The sequence below is a fragment of the Mustela putorius genome, unplaced genomic scaffold (genome assembly GCF_011764305.1).
Source record: "Mustela putorius furo isolate JIRA1106 unplaced genomic scaffold, ASM1176430v1.1 tig00000129_pilon_pilon_pilon, whole genome shotgun sequence".
NCBI lineage: Eukaryota > Metazoa > Chordata > Mammalia > Carnivora > Mustelidae > Mustela > Mustela putorius.
This window is the reverse complement of record NW_025421290.1, coordinates 9,493,089-9,509,505: the sequence shown is the minus strand read 5'-3', so window position 1 is coordinate 9,509,505 and position 16,417 is coordinate 9,493,089. Positions and strand designations below refer to the sequence as shown.

The window sequence follows — 16,417 nt, the reverse complement described above, 5'->3', positions numbered from 1 at the left end:
ATGTATACATACATATACATATATACCATACATACATATATATATAACATATATACTTATATACTTATATATATATATATACACATATATATGTATACATACATATACATATATACCATACATACATATATATATATAACATACATACATATATATACATACACATTCAGGGCCCAGGGACTCAGGAATCTGTTTGGTCTTTAAAAAAAATTTCCCAGATGATTCTGATGCGTATCTTTGTTTAAAGATGATGCTGTAGTAGCTGGCACCAATCTTTTTTTTTTGAAGATTCTATTTATTTATTTGACAGAGAGAGAGAGACAGCAAGAGAAGGAATACAAGCAGGGGGAGTGGAGAGGGAGAAGCAAGCTTACCGCTGAGCAGGGAGCCCAATGTGGGGCTTGGTCCCAGGACCCTGGAATCATGACCTGAGCTGAAGGCAGATGCTTAACAGCTGAGCCACCCAGGCACCCCCCAGTCTTGTTCTGTATTCTGATTTTGCCTTCTGGTTTCAGCGCAGATTTTGTATTTCATCCCAGATTTGTCATTAGTACAATAGATCTTTTTTCTTTTCCATTTCATATAGTAAAATTCAGCACTTAGAAAATATGGAATTTGTAGTTTTAGGGGATTTTGTGTCTGTAGTCTTGTTTATGTTCAGCTGAAAACTTCAGGGGGCTTCTTCACATGTTGGTTTAAGAATTCTACATATATTTTCCCACACTTTTCAAAAGTTGATTGTAGTATATAATATCTAACTAGATTTTGTTGCAGTATTCATTATGTTTTTACAGGCATCTGCAGCATCCTATTTCCAGAAAAGAACTTCCCAAACTGATAAGACTGAGGATGTAAAAGAAGAACATCCTAAAAAGTCATCATCTGAAACACCAGCTATGTCTCCTCAAAGCACTGAAAATCAAAGGTCAGTACATAAATAAATTTATTATTCTTAAGATATAATATCCCAATAAAAGGCATACAGAAACAATACAAAATTACTCAACCCTCTTGTTGATTATTACAAGTAATACATTGATACTGTTAGTGGACATTCTGAACACATAACTTTAAGGAAAGGAAGCCATAAATATTGATTAATGTCTATTTATGTTACTTAATAAGATCCACCCTGATAAATTATATGTGTTTTAAATTGTACATATTTTATAATTTTTTTGTTTATCTTAAAATAGATAGTTGCATGGGAGAAACAGTGAAAAGTTACCCAAAAAAAGTGTGATAAAGAGTAAACATCTTTCCTGTCCACCCAGTTCCCCTCTTGCACAGTCACTACAACAGATTTCTCACATAGCCCTCCAATATTTTTTGTGCATGTTCAAACACTTAGATTTATCTGTTTTTTTATTTTTACAGAAATGGTAGCATACATGTTATTCTGTACCTTGCTTCTTTTCATTTAACATTTTTTATAGAGCATCTCATATTACTACATAAAGAGTTTCTTTAATCTTTTCACATACACTGAATGGATATACCATAATTTATTCAGTTCTCTACTGGTGGACAGAAGGTGGTTGCTGGTCTTTTGCTAGTACAAACGGTAGCACAAAGAATAACTTCATATGAATGTCATTTCTCACATATACCTATAGCTATAAGATGAATTCCTGTATGCTTCAAGTTAATGTGCACTTGTAATTTCAATAGATATTGCCAAATTTTTCTCTGTTGATGTTGTATCATTTTCTGTGCCTCCTGCAATATGAGAGTTCTTATTTGCCTGTATCCTATTTGTCTGCCAGTGTAATATGTTACCACATTTCTTGAGGTCTCTCTTTTTTTTAAAGATTTTTATTTATTTTCTTGTGAGAGAGCGCTCAAGCGCAAGCAGGGAGGAGGGGCAGAGGGAGAAGGAGAAGATGACTCCCCGCTGAGCAGAGAGCCCGACATGGGACTCAGTCCCAGGATCCCTGAGATCATGACCTGAGCCAAAGGCAGATACTAACCCACTGAGCCACCCAGGTGCCCCTTAAAGGTTTTATTTTTTAAGTAATTTCTATACTCAACATAGGGCTCAGACTCATTACCCCAAGTTCAGACGCTGCATGCTCTACCAGCTGAGCCAGCCAGGTGCCACTCATGTTAACCAATTTAATCTGAGGAGTTGCTTTGGTTTTTATTTTTCCCATTTTTGTCCTGAATTCAAATCAGATATTAAATGATGAAGATTTTATTTAAGAAGATTCCAATTTTTTTTTTACTATCAGTGAGCTATACAGAAAACTTACATGAAATTTCATTAAAGAATTATCACTGCTTAACTAAATTTTTTTTAAAAGATTTTATTTATTTATTTGACAGAGAGAGAGAGAGATCACAAGTAGGCAAAGAGGCAGGCAGAGAGAGGGGGGTAAGCAGGCTCCCCGCTGAGCAGAGAGCCCGATGCGGGGCTTGATCCCAGGACCCTGAGATCATGACCTGAGCCGAAGGTAGAGGCTTAACCCACTGAGCCGCCCAGGCACCCCTTAACTAAATATTTTGTCACAAATGTTGATATACTCAATCAGAAGAGAAATGTTCGATTTTGTTTTTCTCTTGAACAATAGCTGTTTGGGGAGAGATTGTAAGCTATTAGCTAGACTTGCCCCAAGTTTGATTAAAATGAATATTTCTAGAAATTCAAGAACCTTTGTTTAGTGTTGCTGTTTATTTTTATTTGCTCTATTATTTTTCTGAAAGTAGAAGTATATTAGGATATTTCCAAAAATTGGGCAAGTAGTTCTAGCCAGACTAATAATATTTTTTTAATAGCTTGTTTTTCTAAAAATTAAAAAGTTTAGGCAAAATCCCGCAATTACTCATAAAGGTAATTCTTCCCTATCTTTTTTTAGTAAAATTAAGATTTTATATTTAACGAGATTTGTATTAGAGCTATAATGTTATATCCTGTCTTTCTGGTTCCATTTAAAATTTTATCATAAATATTTTTCTGTGGTATTTTTGCATCTAATTTTTGCTGTGTCCTTAAATTTATTATTCAGGCTCCATTTGGCTACAGGGTAGTGTGGGGCAGTAGTAGAGCTGATGTGTTAAGCATGGGGACGCTGGAGTCACACTGCCAAATTGTTCAATCCCGGGTCTGATTTCTGCTGTGTAATCTGGAATAAGTTATTTCAAGTTTCTGAGCCTCAATTTCCTCATCCATGGAATGGAGACAGTAATTGCACCTATCTTATAGGGTGAAATGAGGTAATACATGGCTTTTAGAACAATGCCTAGCACATAGTAAGTGCTCAGTAAATATTAAATGTTTACGTTAAAAACCTTTGCTTATGACCTAAAGACAATTGTGTCAGAAGTAAAGTCTAATGAAATTGACAAGTGTGCTGTGTTTATGCTTTACATAATAGTTGCACAAGAAAGGACCCCCACTCCCAGGTCAGCTATGAGAGCAGAGAGGGGTTGGGTAAGGATCTTGAGAGAAATAAGAATTTCAAATAGCTGGTTTGGGAAATGGAAAGAGAACCCACCAAAGATACTTGGAAAAATTTTACTGGCCCAGCGGGGCTGAGGGGAATTGGAGATCTTGAGTGTGTAGGTATTCTAAAAAGAGCTGAAAGGGTAGAGTTCATGGTTGCTCCACTTGGAAAATACAAATATGTAAAATCTTTGAATTGATCTTACAAAGGATTTTTCAGTTCGTTATTCCCATGGTCTCCAGGGTAATATGTAGTATGAATATTAACAGATGTAATTAATTGTGTCTCTCGGGGCGCCTGGGTGACTCAGTTGGTTAAGTGTCTGCCTTTGACTCAGGTCATGATCCCAGAGTCCTGGGAACAAGCTGGCATCAGGCTCCCTGCTTCTCCCTCTCCTGTTCCCCCTGCTTGTGCTCTGTCAAAAAAAAAAAATCTTTAAAAAAAGTTAATTGTGTCTCTCTTACTTTATATAGGTATGCAAAGACTAATGGTTCATTACTAACTTGAAAAATCATAAAGCACTTTAAACTGCATTTTAAGTATAAATTTTTTTTCACATAATTGCTATTTTAGGCCAAAGACTGGGTTCCAGATGTGGCTAGAAGAAAACAGAAGTAGTATTTTGTCTGACAATCCTAACTTTTCAGATGAAGCAGACATAATAAAAGAAGGAATGATGAGATTTAGAGTATTGTCAGCTGAAGAAAGGAAGGTAAGGATAATTTTGCTGAGATTGAGATCTTATTAAATTCCCAGATTTTAAAAATTCTTACAGATAATTCCCTTTTTCTGTTTTTGGAAATTGCAGATACTCTGGTACACTCTTGGTTGAGAGGGAATTAAATAACTGAAATGTCAGCTTTGACTGCGTGGGTGTGTAATAATTATTATTTAGTGCCGGGGTTAAATTTGGGGTAGATATACTGTTTATATCTGTATATAAGTTCCTATATAATGCAAGTTAGTAGGCTACTCTAAGAAAAATTACATTACTTCTAAATCAAAAGCAAACTAAGTGAATAAGTAAGAATGAAATTCACATGTTTGGATTTTAAGGTTCTTGTAATTTAAGAAGAATTTTTTAAAATGCTGTGTACTTCAATGTACTACACATTGAATACAAAGTGAGAATACTGGACTGTCTGGCTGGCTCAGTCAGTAGAGCAAGTGACTCTTGATCTTGGGATTGTGAGTTTAAGCCTCACTATGGGTATAGAGCTTACTTTAAGGAAAAAAAAAAAAAAAACCCAAAAAACCCAAAATGAGAATACTGCTTTTGGGGAGAAAAGGTAGTGTTCTATTAAGCCTTTCACTTGGAAATTAGGACAGGTGGCTGGTACCTATTGCTCCTCATGTAATTTCTGCCATGTGAGGGAGGGCTAGGAGCAGCTTTCTGGTGCAAGGGGAAGGAATGTTCAGGGTATATCAGTTAAATCCTCAGATTTCACTTCCCCAGGGCTGACAGTACACAGCATGGGCACCTGGTGAAATAGATACCTGCCTCGATAAACTGGATTTTAAGAATAAAGTGCATTACAAAATGAGGAGGCTAGAAACTGGTTTAACCACCTCTAGCCTTATTAGAATTTCACTGGCAACTTCATACTTCTCATTTTTTATAAGAATTTATAAGAGGATAGAAATTCTAAAGAATTAGATAAAATGGCATTTGAATGGTTTTATACAGCAGAAGAGGAAGAGACTTAGTAAAGGTTGTGATTGTGTATTTGAATACTTAAAAATGTAATTAGTATTGTTAAGGTAAACCTTAAATGTTTTCTTAAATCCAGTCTGTTAATGTGAGAAATTCTGCAGCTTCAAAGGGTTCCTTTTCTGTAGTAAAGAAACGGGAAAAGAAGCAAAGTGGAAGAAGGAGGAACTATTACATATTAAAATAGATTTAAGAGACTGATGGAGGGGCGCTTGGGTGCCTCAATCAGTTAAGCATCGGGCCCTTGATCTCTGCTCAGTTCTTGATCTCAAGGTTGTGAGTTCAAGCCCTTCGTTGGTCTCCATGCTGGGTGTGGAACCTCCTTAAAAAATCAGTCATTCAGTCAGTGAATAAGAGACAAATGGAAACGACTGAACTTCATAAGGTTCTTGCTTAGTGAATAGAAGCCAGTCCTTAAAGAATATCTGAAATGTCATTCCTGAAATGACAAAGTGATAGGGATGAAGAACAGAGCACTAATTACCAGGAGTGGGGACCTGGGTAGGAAGTGTAGGTTTGGGGGACAACATGAGGGATCCTTATAATGATGGAACTGTTTTGTATCTTGAACATGGAATCTACATTGGAATTAAATATACACAACACACATAGGAGTAGAAATAAAAAAGAGAGGAATTGTATTGATGTCAGTACCCTGATTGTGATACTACATTTGTTTTGCAAGATGCTCCTATTGGGGTAAACCGGGAAACTGGTACATGAGATCCTTCTGTATTGTTACCTACAACTGCTTATAAATAATCTCAAAAAGTTTCATTTTTTAAAAAGTAGCTGCTGTTATAATATTTTGCACTTAATATGGTTAAATACAAGCAGAGTTTAGATTGAAATATTAGAGGTAGAATGTAAATTTTTTAACGTGCTCTGCAATTAAGTAAAATCTGTTAACAATGAGAACCCTTAATGATTAGCTTAACAATTCAAGTGCTAATTATGCTGCTTTAAAAAAAAAATTCTGCTCTTTTATATATGGATTTTTACCTGGAAAAGAAAGGAAATAATTTTCTTCCTATTTCTTTGTTACTGCCTAAAAATCTTTCCTCCTCCCATATTTTTACAAAGGCATGGGCTTCCAAGGCCAAAGGAGGAACTACAAGTGATGGAGCTGAAGCAAAGAAGCGAAAACATGTGGTTGATGAAAGTTATGAAACTGAAAATGAGAAGGAAAAAGCAAAGGAGAATCTGAATTTGCCTAAAAAGCAAAAACCTTTAGATCTTTCGACCAATCAGAAGCTGTCAGCTTTTGCATTTAAGCAGGAATAGAGTTAAAGAAAGTGGGAAAGTGGGTAATGGATTTTTTATTCATCATTGATAAACCTGGACTTTAAAAAAAAAATTTAGAAAACTTATTATATATTTTTGAGAGTTTAGTGACAACTACCTGTCTTCGTAAGATAATGTGGTGATTATATTGGTGTAGGTGACAGGGCATGTGTAAAAACTGTCATCTCTGCAGATTGCTCTGCTCCCAAATGGAGGGACATTGAGAAACACTGTGATTAGTCACCGATGTGAAGCCACTGGCGTGTCCTAGTGGAAGCCAGTTTGGTGTTGTTTCTTACCTTTAAAATCATCAAAGCCAGTGTCTTAAAACCTCTGAACACTGAAGTACCTTCAAGGGGTTTCCTCGTTCGGTTTATGTCATGTACGGAGAAGTATTACAGAAGTTGTCCTCCAGGTTTGTTACCATAGACTCTTCTCTATGTCTATACTGAACTAGGGACCATGTTTTTTAATATGAACCCTAAACATGTAAATGATTTTTTAGATGAGATTTTTTTATTTTGTTTGTTTCAGAAATTTCTTCACATATGGGTTTCAGTTGTCTTTGTATTTGCCTGGTTTTTAAAAAATAAATGACTTTCACATTTCCATATTTAGCTTGCTGTGGTCTTAACATTGTATTTCCATGAAATGAAAGTGTTTCTAGAAAATACAGTTTATATTTATTGCCATAATTTCCACCATCATCCCCATCCTGCTAAGCATCATACACATGGAAAAGAAGATTGTGGATACTGTTTTGATAGTATTTCAGCCCAGGGCATAATGTGTTCTTGGTAAGATACTCTGGTTATCATCATCAGCAGTACTTTCCTGAGCAAGTCTTTGAAGCCTTGATAAGAGAGTAGTTGAAGAGTTAGGGAAAGTGTTGAACTCCTCTTTAATTTTGGACAAACAAGATTTAATTATTTCATATATTTTTGGTTATTATTCTAAGCAGAGTTTAATATAAATGCAGCCACTTAATGAGAGCAGAGTACACAGGGGTGGGGATGAAAGGGGGGTTATAGTAAAAATAAATCAGGTGGCTCAGAATTGAGGATGGTATTATATGTTGGAAGGAATATAAAATGTTGAAAATTCAGATATGTAGAAGCCAAAGGTACGCTTTATCATGATGACTAAGGTTAGGAAGGAATGCATTTCTGACTTTTTAATTAGTAGCTAGTATAGAGGGACATTATAGTGCAGTGGTTAGGAGCACAGATTTCAAAGCCAAACAACCTGCGTCTGAAGACTCCCTGTAATACCTACCAGCCAAATAAACCTTGGACAAGTTTCTAGCCTTTGACCACTCATCTGTAAAATGGGTATAATAATAGTACCTACTTTAGGGTTATGGGAATTAAATGAGATAAAAGCACTTAGTTCCTAGTACGTAGTAATGTTTTATATAGATGTTGGCTATTATTAGTTATGCTATTGGGTATTTGATGTTGCTTCATTATTTGATTTTGTTCTGAATACTGGATGAATTTTTATTTCAAGAAGTTGAGGTAAAAGTTTATAGTACTTTGGAAAACATGTTTGTAGACATACATTTATTTTTATTTCTTCAACTTATTTGTTGTACATAGGATATAGTCCTTCAGTTATTACAGTTCCATAGGAACCTGATAATACTAAGGATTTGAAGGAAAAGGTGGGTTTTTTTGTTTTTTTTTTAAAGATTTTATTTATTTGTCAGAGAGCGCACACAAGAGAGCACAAGCAGACAGAGTGGCAGGCAGAGGCAGAGAAAGAAGGAGGCTCCCTGCTGAGCAAGGAGCCTGATGTGGGACTTGATCGCAGGACCCCGGGATCATGACCTGAGCTAAAGGCAGAGGCTTAACCAACTGAGACAACCAGGTGTTCCAAAAAGGGTTTTTATTTGGTTGAAGGAACATTTTTGTATTGGCTTGGTTTAAATTTTAAATCAGAACTTGAAAACCAAGAAACATTACCTTTATTCCTTTGCTATATAAGATTAAACCTTTAAAAAGAATTTTTTTCAGAGAATTGGGACTTAAGAGTGGGAAAATGGAAATGGAAGTGAATGAATATATTAACCACCATCATGATTTCAATAATATTGCCCATTCTGAGCTTGTTATGTGCTGTAGAATATAGCCATTTGTTTAATTTCATTCTTTGTATGAAATAGTAAAAACTTCTCAAAGAGGAGGTTCTTTTTATACTTTATATTCATCAAAAGAGCATTATCTGATTATTCCAGAGAGCAAGTGAGTGAGCACTGAGTTATGCCTGCCACCTCTGGGCGCTGTGGTAATCTACAGCCTATCGTATCAGTGCAGCAGCCTGTGGTGAGCCACTGTCACCAACATGAAACAGATCCCTGTAGACAAAAAGATGCGACCCATCCATGTAGAAAGTATCTTAATCAGTGACTGGTTGTCTTATGGGTCTTTCTTGTTTTCCAACTGCTTTATTATAGAAGTATGTAATTTTTCCTCAGGTTTCTATTTTGAAAATTTTCACACCTAAGGAAAATTTCAAGTAGTGCAGTGAACATAATTCAACCTTTATCTGAGGATTGACTTACTGTTGACATTTTGTAATATATGCTTTATAAATAGGGTTTTTCCCAAGCCCTTTGAAATATGCATCATAATATTTCACCCTCAGTGCCTCAAGCTGTGTCCCCGAAGAACAAAGACATTCTTTTTTATGTAACCACAATATATTATACCAAAGAAATCTAACAGAAGAGCATTATTACCTAAAATGCATTTCATATTAAAATTTCCCCTAAAGCATCCTTTAGCCTTCCCTCCCTGCCAACCACCCAATCTAGGATCAATCAAGAATCCTGCATTGAAAAGATCTTTTTAAAAATCCGGCATTTCATTTAATTAGAAGTGTATACATTTTTTTAGTTTGAGTTGACATACAGTATTCTATTAGTTTTATATTAATTTATATTAATTATTAGTTTATATTAGTTTTCAACATGTATGCATTATAATAGAAGTCATAATTTTTAAAAGATTTTATTAATTTATTTGAGAGAATACAAGCAGGGGGAGAGGGAGAAGCAGACTCCCTGCTGAATAGGGAGCCCAACACAGGCACGCAGGGCTTGATCCCAGGAACCTTGGATCATGCCCTGAGCTGAAATCGGACACTTAACGGCAACCAAGAGGGCCCAGAAGTACAACTTTTTTAATATGGGAAGAATAAGGAGGAATATCCCCTCCAATCCTAATATCTGGAGGTAACCACTGTTAGTATTTTGGTGTATGTCATCAGGCTTTCTTCTGTGCATGTGTTTTTTCTTTCACATAGATATGCTGTCCAAATTCATGGTCCCAAAATGTATAAAAAAAGGACCCAAAAAATCCAAAAGAAAACCAAACAACTCAAACCTAAAATTTGAAGTGTTGCCTTTTGCTGGTGATGGTCTTGTTGTTGTTTATGATACCCTGTATCATAAAGGGTAAAAAGTGATGGAATTGAAAATAAACATAATGGGATCAGAAAGCCAAAAGTTGGTTCTTTGAAAGACGAATTTGGAAAATATCTGGCAAGATTAATCATAATAGAAAAAGAGTGATAAGTGATTCTAGGAATAGAAAGGAATGTATTAACTACAAATGGTACAGATTTTTGAAAGAGGCCTATCATGATCAGTTTTGTCTGTCAATTGCCTAGGCCACATCTGCCAGTTATTCAGTGAAACACTAACCTATGTACTGCTATGAAGGTATTTTACAGATTATATTATAATCAGGTGACTTTAAGTAGGATAATCCTAGATAATGTGGGTGGGCCTGATTCAATCAGTTGAAAGACTTTCTTAAAGAGCAGAACTGAGGCTCTCCTGAGGGAGAAGAAATAAACCTGTACACAGCAGTTTCAGCTCAAGCCAGATTTCCTGCCTGCCCTTCCTAGAGGTCTACACTGTATATCTAGGGTTTCAGACTTGCCTTCTAATCTCCATAACTGTGTGAGTGAATTCCTGCAAGAAATCTTCTAATATATTTTCCTGCTAGTTCTATTTCTCTGGTTGAACACTGACCAATTCAGGACTATTATAAATAACTTTATGACAGTAAGTTGGAAAATTTTGATGAAATAAGTACCTACAAAAGCAGAGCTTAGTAAAAGTGACTTAAGACATCAAAACTCTAAAATACTTAGGAATACACTTGACAGGTAAGCAAAACTCTATACTCTGACCTACAAAACATTGTTGAAAGACATAAAAGAAGACCTAAATAAATGCAAAGACACCCTGTATTTACGGACTAGAAGGCTTAACACTGCATTATTAGAATGGCCATATTCCCCAAACTGATCTACAGATTCAATGCATTCTTGATCAAAACCCCAGCTGGGTTTGGTTTTTGTTTGTTTTTTGCAAAAAATGACAAGTTCATCCTAAAATTCATATAGAAATTTAAGGAGCCCAGAATAGCCAAAATAGTCTTTAAAAAGAAAGAACAAGTTGGAGGATTCACACTTCATAATTTCAAAACTTTGTGAAGCTATAACAATGAAGACAGTGTGGTCCTGGCAGGAGAGTAGACCTATAGATCAATGCAATGGAATTGAGAGTCTAGAAATAAACTCTCACTGTCAATTGATTTTTCACAAGGTCGGTAGAGCAATTCAATGGGAAAATGTTAGTCTTTTCCACAAATGGTGCCAGGACAACTGGATACATGTAAACACGTGCATATTTTTTTTTTTAAGATTTTATTTGTCAGAGAACATGCATACAAGCGTGGGGAGTAGCAGGTGGAGGGAGAAGCAGGTTCCCAGCTGAGCAAAGAGTCTAATGTGGGACTCAATCCCAGGACTCTGGGATCATGACCTGAGCTAAAGGCAGATGCTTGACTGACTGAGCCACCCAGGCATCCCCATACATTTTTACTTTAAAAAAAAAAAAAAATTAACTCCAAATAGATTATGACTTAAATGTAAGCTACAAACGATTTTTAGAAGAAAACAAATGTAAATCTTTATGACGTTGGATTAAACAATGGTTTCTTAGATATAGCATCAGAAGGAAACACAACAAAAAATACGTGGGTGGGAGAATGGGTGAAATAGGTGATAGGGATTAAGGAATGCACTTATGATGAGCACGAAGTGATGTGCACAGAATTGTTGCATCACTATCTTGTATACCTGAGACTAATATTACACTATGTAAATTAACTGGAATTAAAAAATAAGGCAAAGTCAACATCAAAATTTAAAATGTGCTTCAAAAACACCATCAAGAAAGTGAAAAAGCCAGAATGGGAACTTTTTTTTTTTTTTTTTTTTTTTTTTTTGTAAATAATACCTGCTAAGGGACTTGCATCTAGAATGTATAAATAACTCTTAAAACTCAATAATTAAAGGACAATCCAATTTAAAAGTGGTCAAAGGACTTGAACAGACATTTCTCCAAAGACAATAAACAAATGCCCTATAAACAGATGAAAAAGTGCTCAGTATCTAGCCAGCAGGAAAATGCAAATAAAAACCTCAAAGAGATATATCACACCCACTAAGTTGGCTATAATGAAAAAGATGGACAATAACAAGTCTTGGTGAGGAGGATATGGAGAAACTGGAATCCTCAGATACTGGAATGTAGGAATTGAACATGACAGATTTGTGATTCCTCTAAAGGTTAGAGTTCTCATATGACCCAGCATTTCCACAACTAGGTATAAATCCAAGAGTGATAAAAACATGTATACACAAAAATTGGTACATGAAAGTTCAGAGCACCATCATTTATATACCTAAAAAGTAAAAACAACCTAAATATCCATCATGTGATGCATGGTTAAACTTTTGGTATATTCACGCAATGGAATATTTGGCAATAAAAAGAAATGGGAGTCCTGGTACAGGTTATAATATGGATAAAATATGAAAGGATGATAAGTGAAAGAAGCCAGTCACAAAGACCATGTACCCTATGATTCCATTTATATGAAATGTCCAGAATAGGCAAATCTATAGAGACAAAGTGTTCGGGTGGTTGCCTAAGGGTATGGATTAAGAGGAAAGGGTGAGTGACTGCCAATGGGGACAAGGTTTCTTTTTGGAGTGATGAAATGTTCTGGAATTGGGTAGTGGCAGTGATTGCACAACTCTGATTTACTAAAAACCACTGAATTGTATACTTTTAAGTGGGTGACTGTATGGGATGTCTTCTATGAAGTTATTTTAAAAAACTGATTTGAAGAAAGAAATATCTGAATAGTCTAACCAATTTTAGAAATTTAGTCTATATTTAATTTTTTTTAAGATTTATTTATTTTAGAGAGAGAGAGCATGGGGTGGGGTAGGGGCAGAGGGAGAGGAAGAATCTCCAGCAGACTCCCTGCTGAGCACAGAGCCCGATGCAAAGCAGGGCTAGACCTGGGACTCTACTCCATGACTCTGAGATCATGACTGTGAGATCATGACTTGAGCCAAAATCATGAGTCCTGTGCTTAACTGACTTAGCCACCGAGGCATCCCAGGCTAGATGAATTTAAAAACAAACCTATCACTTGCCACTTGACTTCACTTCTCCAGGCCACAGCTGTGCTGAAAGTGCACAAATGACCCCAATATTCAGGGATCCAGTCTCTCTCCCAGAAACCTGGAATTTGGATACAGAAGCAGAATCAGTTAAGCTGAGGAACTGAGCTGCAAAGGTTCAGTAGAGTGAGTAGAAGTTGAGTGTAGAAGTGAGTGCCATTGCCATAGCAGGGGAAAGCTAAATTTATACGGAAGCAGAAAAATGAATGGGCAGAAGAAACCCATCTAATGAAAGTGGAAAAGCAGGGGGGAGAAATTAAAAACAAAGAGAAAAATTGCTGTGTCAGTATTATCTCAACTGCTTTGGGACTCTGATAAGAAAAACCCTCGAGAAAGAAGGATGAAGAGCTGGCACTCGATTTTTAGAGTATGGAACAGATTAATAGCAAATGAAATGTTTTGCTGTAGGTTGGAACCTACCCCCCAACCCCAAGAGTGTCCACGATGAAGACAGCTGGATTGGAATTGATATAGATGGTTTTTCTAAAGAGGGAGGAGTATTCGTGTGGCTCAATGAGATAGAGACTCTTCGTGACATCATTTCTCCCTCAAATTAAATGCTACAGCAGCTGATTAAAAATAGTAGCTGGGTATATCTAGAATATATAAAGAACTCTTAAACTCAGCATTAAAAACGAAACAAAACATACAGTCCAACTAGAAAATGAGCAAAAGACATCAACAGACATTTCGCTAAGAGGATTTACAGATGGCAAATAAACACAGGATAAAATGTTGAGTCTCATCAGCCATTAGAGAAATGCAAATTAAAACAACAATGAGACACCATTATACACATATCAGAGCAGCTAAAATGAAAAATAGTGGCAACACCAAATGCAAGGTAGGACATAGATCATTCGTGTATTGCTGGTGGGATTGTAAAATGGTACCACCACTCTAGAAAATAATTTGGCAATTTCTTTCAAAAGGAAAACGGACTTTCTATATGACCAGCAATTGAGCTCTTAGTCACTTATTTCAGAGAAATGAAAATTTACTTCTGTCTCTGTAACCTTATTATCCCAAACGAACCAGACAGGAATATATCTGTTCATAGCAGCTTTGCTCTTAATAGACTTGCACTAGAAACTAAGCAAATATCCCTCCATGGCTAAATGGTGAAACAAAAGGTGTATCACATTAGAGTACAGTATTCAACAACAAAAAAGAACAAAATACTGATACATACAACAGTTTGGATTAAACTCAAGAGAATTATGTTGACTGAAAAAAAGTCAGTCTCAAAAGATAATTTGTTTTCTGTTCTACCATGTGATTCCATTTATATACTATTCTTAAAATAATATAGAGTTGGGGAATAGATTAGTGGTTGCCAGAGTTAAAATGGGGAGGGGGGATATGTCTATAAAGCAAGTCTTGTGGTGATGGTACAGTTGAATATCTTCATCATGGTGATGGTTTCACGAGGCTTTATATATGTTAAAATGGCATAGAGCTATACACACACACAAATAAATCTGTACTGGTAAAATCTGAATGAGTTGTATGGATTGTTCCAATGTCAGTTTCTTGGCTTTGAAATTCTACTACAGTTGTTTAAGGTGTTAACATTGGGAGAAGTAGGGGAAAATACTGAGGATATCCTATAGTTGACAATGAAAAATGTTACATGGCATTTGTAGCTAACGGGAGAGAATTTATATTCCTGACATACAACAGTGGTTATAACTCTTTGAGAGCAGACCTGTTTTTGAGTATCTTCAAAGCTTGGCACAGTACCTCTTCTAAACAATGTTTTCCTCATTGACACAGATAAAGGATTCTGAGCCACAACTGGGTAATCTGAATGATCTTTGCCAATACACCAAAAATGATATTCATTATACCACTTTAAAGTCATGATATTAATTTGTAGAAAAATAAAGGGATAGTAAGTAAAAACAAAACAAAACAAAACAAAAAAACCAAAACAAAACTTTATTAGGAAAGTTCACAAGAATTTATACATAACCACCACTTCAAACGAATATTGGCACACAAACAATAGGAAAAATATAAAGAATGCCATCATATGTCCTTTAAGCAAAAGAGAGTCCAGGTTTTTGTCGCAAAATATTGTGTAGTAATAACATGCTTCCTGTCGAATGAATGGCCAACTGGATGAAAATGCCACATTCCCTTTCTGTCCTAAGAAATAATACAGGTTACTTATTGATTTTTGAGTTTGAGAAAATTCATCAGTAACACCATTATCTGAAAATTCGTAATCTGTGGTTTCATTTATATGATCAATTCCACCACCATTAGAGTCTAGAGTGTTGCTATCTGTGTCTTTGCATTTATCTTCTGATTCATCTAACAATTTTGAAACATCTCATCTTGTCAATTTTTTGTTTGCTGCTATGGTTGGAGAATGAGAAATTCTGAAATCTCATCTTGTTCTGTGAAATCTTAAAGCAAACTATAAAATAGTTCCTCCAGTCTTCTTTTATTCCTCCTGGAAAACTGATGCAATACTTTGGGCAATGCAATAAGAGAACTGAAGGATAACCGTTTTTTGTTTTTTTGTTTTACGATTTTATTTATTTGACAGACAGAGATCACAAGTAGGCAGAGAGGTAGGCAGAGAGAGAGAGGAGGAAGCAGGCTCCCTGCCTCGCAGAGAGCCTGATGCGGGACTCGATTCCAGGACCCTGAGATCATGACCTGAGCCGAAGGCAGAAGCTTAACCCACTGAGCCACCCAGGCACCCCTCGTTGTTTTTTTTTTTTTTTTTAAACCACTGATTTGCATCATCCTTTTGGGTGATTCCATCATTTTACCCTTTTCTTATAATTTATTTGCCTTTTAAAATATAGATAGAAAAAATTGAAGGGTATGATAAGAGAATTCCCTAAATGATGAAATGGCAAAACATGAACCAATGAAAATAAGATCAATAAAATCCCATAATGTATCTTAAATTTATAAAAGGTGTCAATCAGGGACGTCTGGGTGGCTCAGTGGGTTAAAGCCTCTGCTGTCGGCTCAGGTCATGACCCCAGGGTCCTAGGATTAAGCCCCGCATCAGGCTCTCTGCTAAGCAGGGAGCCTGCTTCCCTTCCTCTTTCTCTGCCTACCTGTGATCTCTGTCTGTCAAATAAACAAATAAAATCTTTTTTTGTTTTTACATTTTTTAAAAATATTTTATTTATTTATTTGTCAGAGAGAGTGAGCACAGGCAGATAGAGTGGCAGGCAGAGGCAGGGGGAGAAGCAGGCTCCCTACCAAGTTAAGGAGCCTGATACAGGACTCAATCCCAGGTTGCTGGGATCATGACCTGAGCTGACAGTAGCCGCTTAACCAACTGAGCCACCCAGGCATCCCTAAATAGATAAAATCTTAAAAAAAAAAAAAAAGGTGTCAATGAGCCCATATGGTAACCACCAAGATGGAATGAATTTTATTCTGTTTATTTTTAAAT

General features: G+C 36.0%; 1 protein-coding gene across 2 annotated transcripts in view; it reads left to right on the top strand.

Moving 5' to 3' along the window:
* WDHD1 (WD repeat and HMG-box DNA binding protein 1) overlaps positions 1–7,049 on the top strand; it is a 65,967-nt gene extending 58,918 nt beyond the window's left edge. For both annotated transcript variants that reach the window (XM_045069677.1, XM_045069688.1), the window contains 3 exons: positions 795–925; positions 4,017–4,155; positions 6,238–7,049. In XM_045069677.1, coding sequence (XP_044925612.1) covers positions 795–925; positions 4,017–4,155; positions 6,238–6,438 — 471 coding nt within the window. In that variant the 3' untranslated portion in view covers positions 6,439–7,049. The remainder of the gene's footprint in view (positions 1–794; positions 926–4,016; positions 4,156–6,237) is intronic.
* The last annotated feature ends 9,368 nt before the right edge of the window (positions 7,050–16,417 follow it).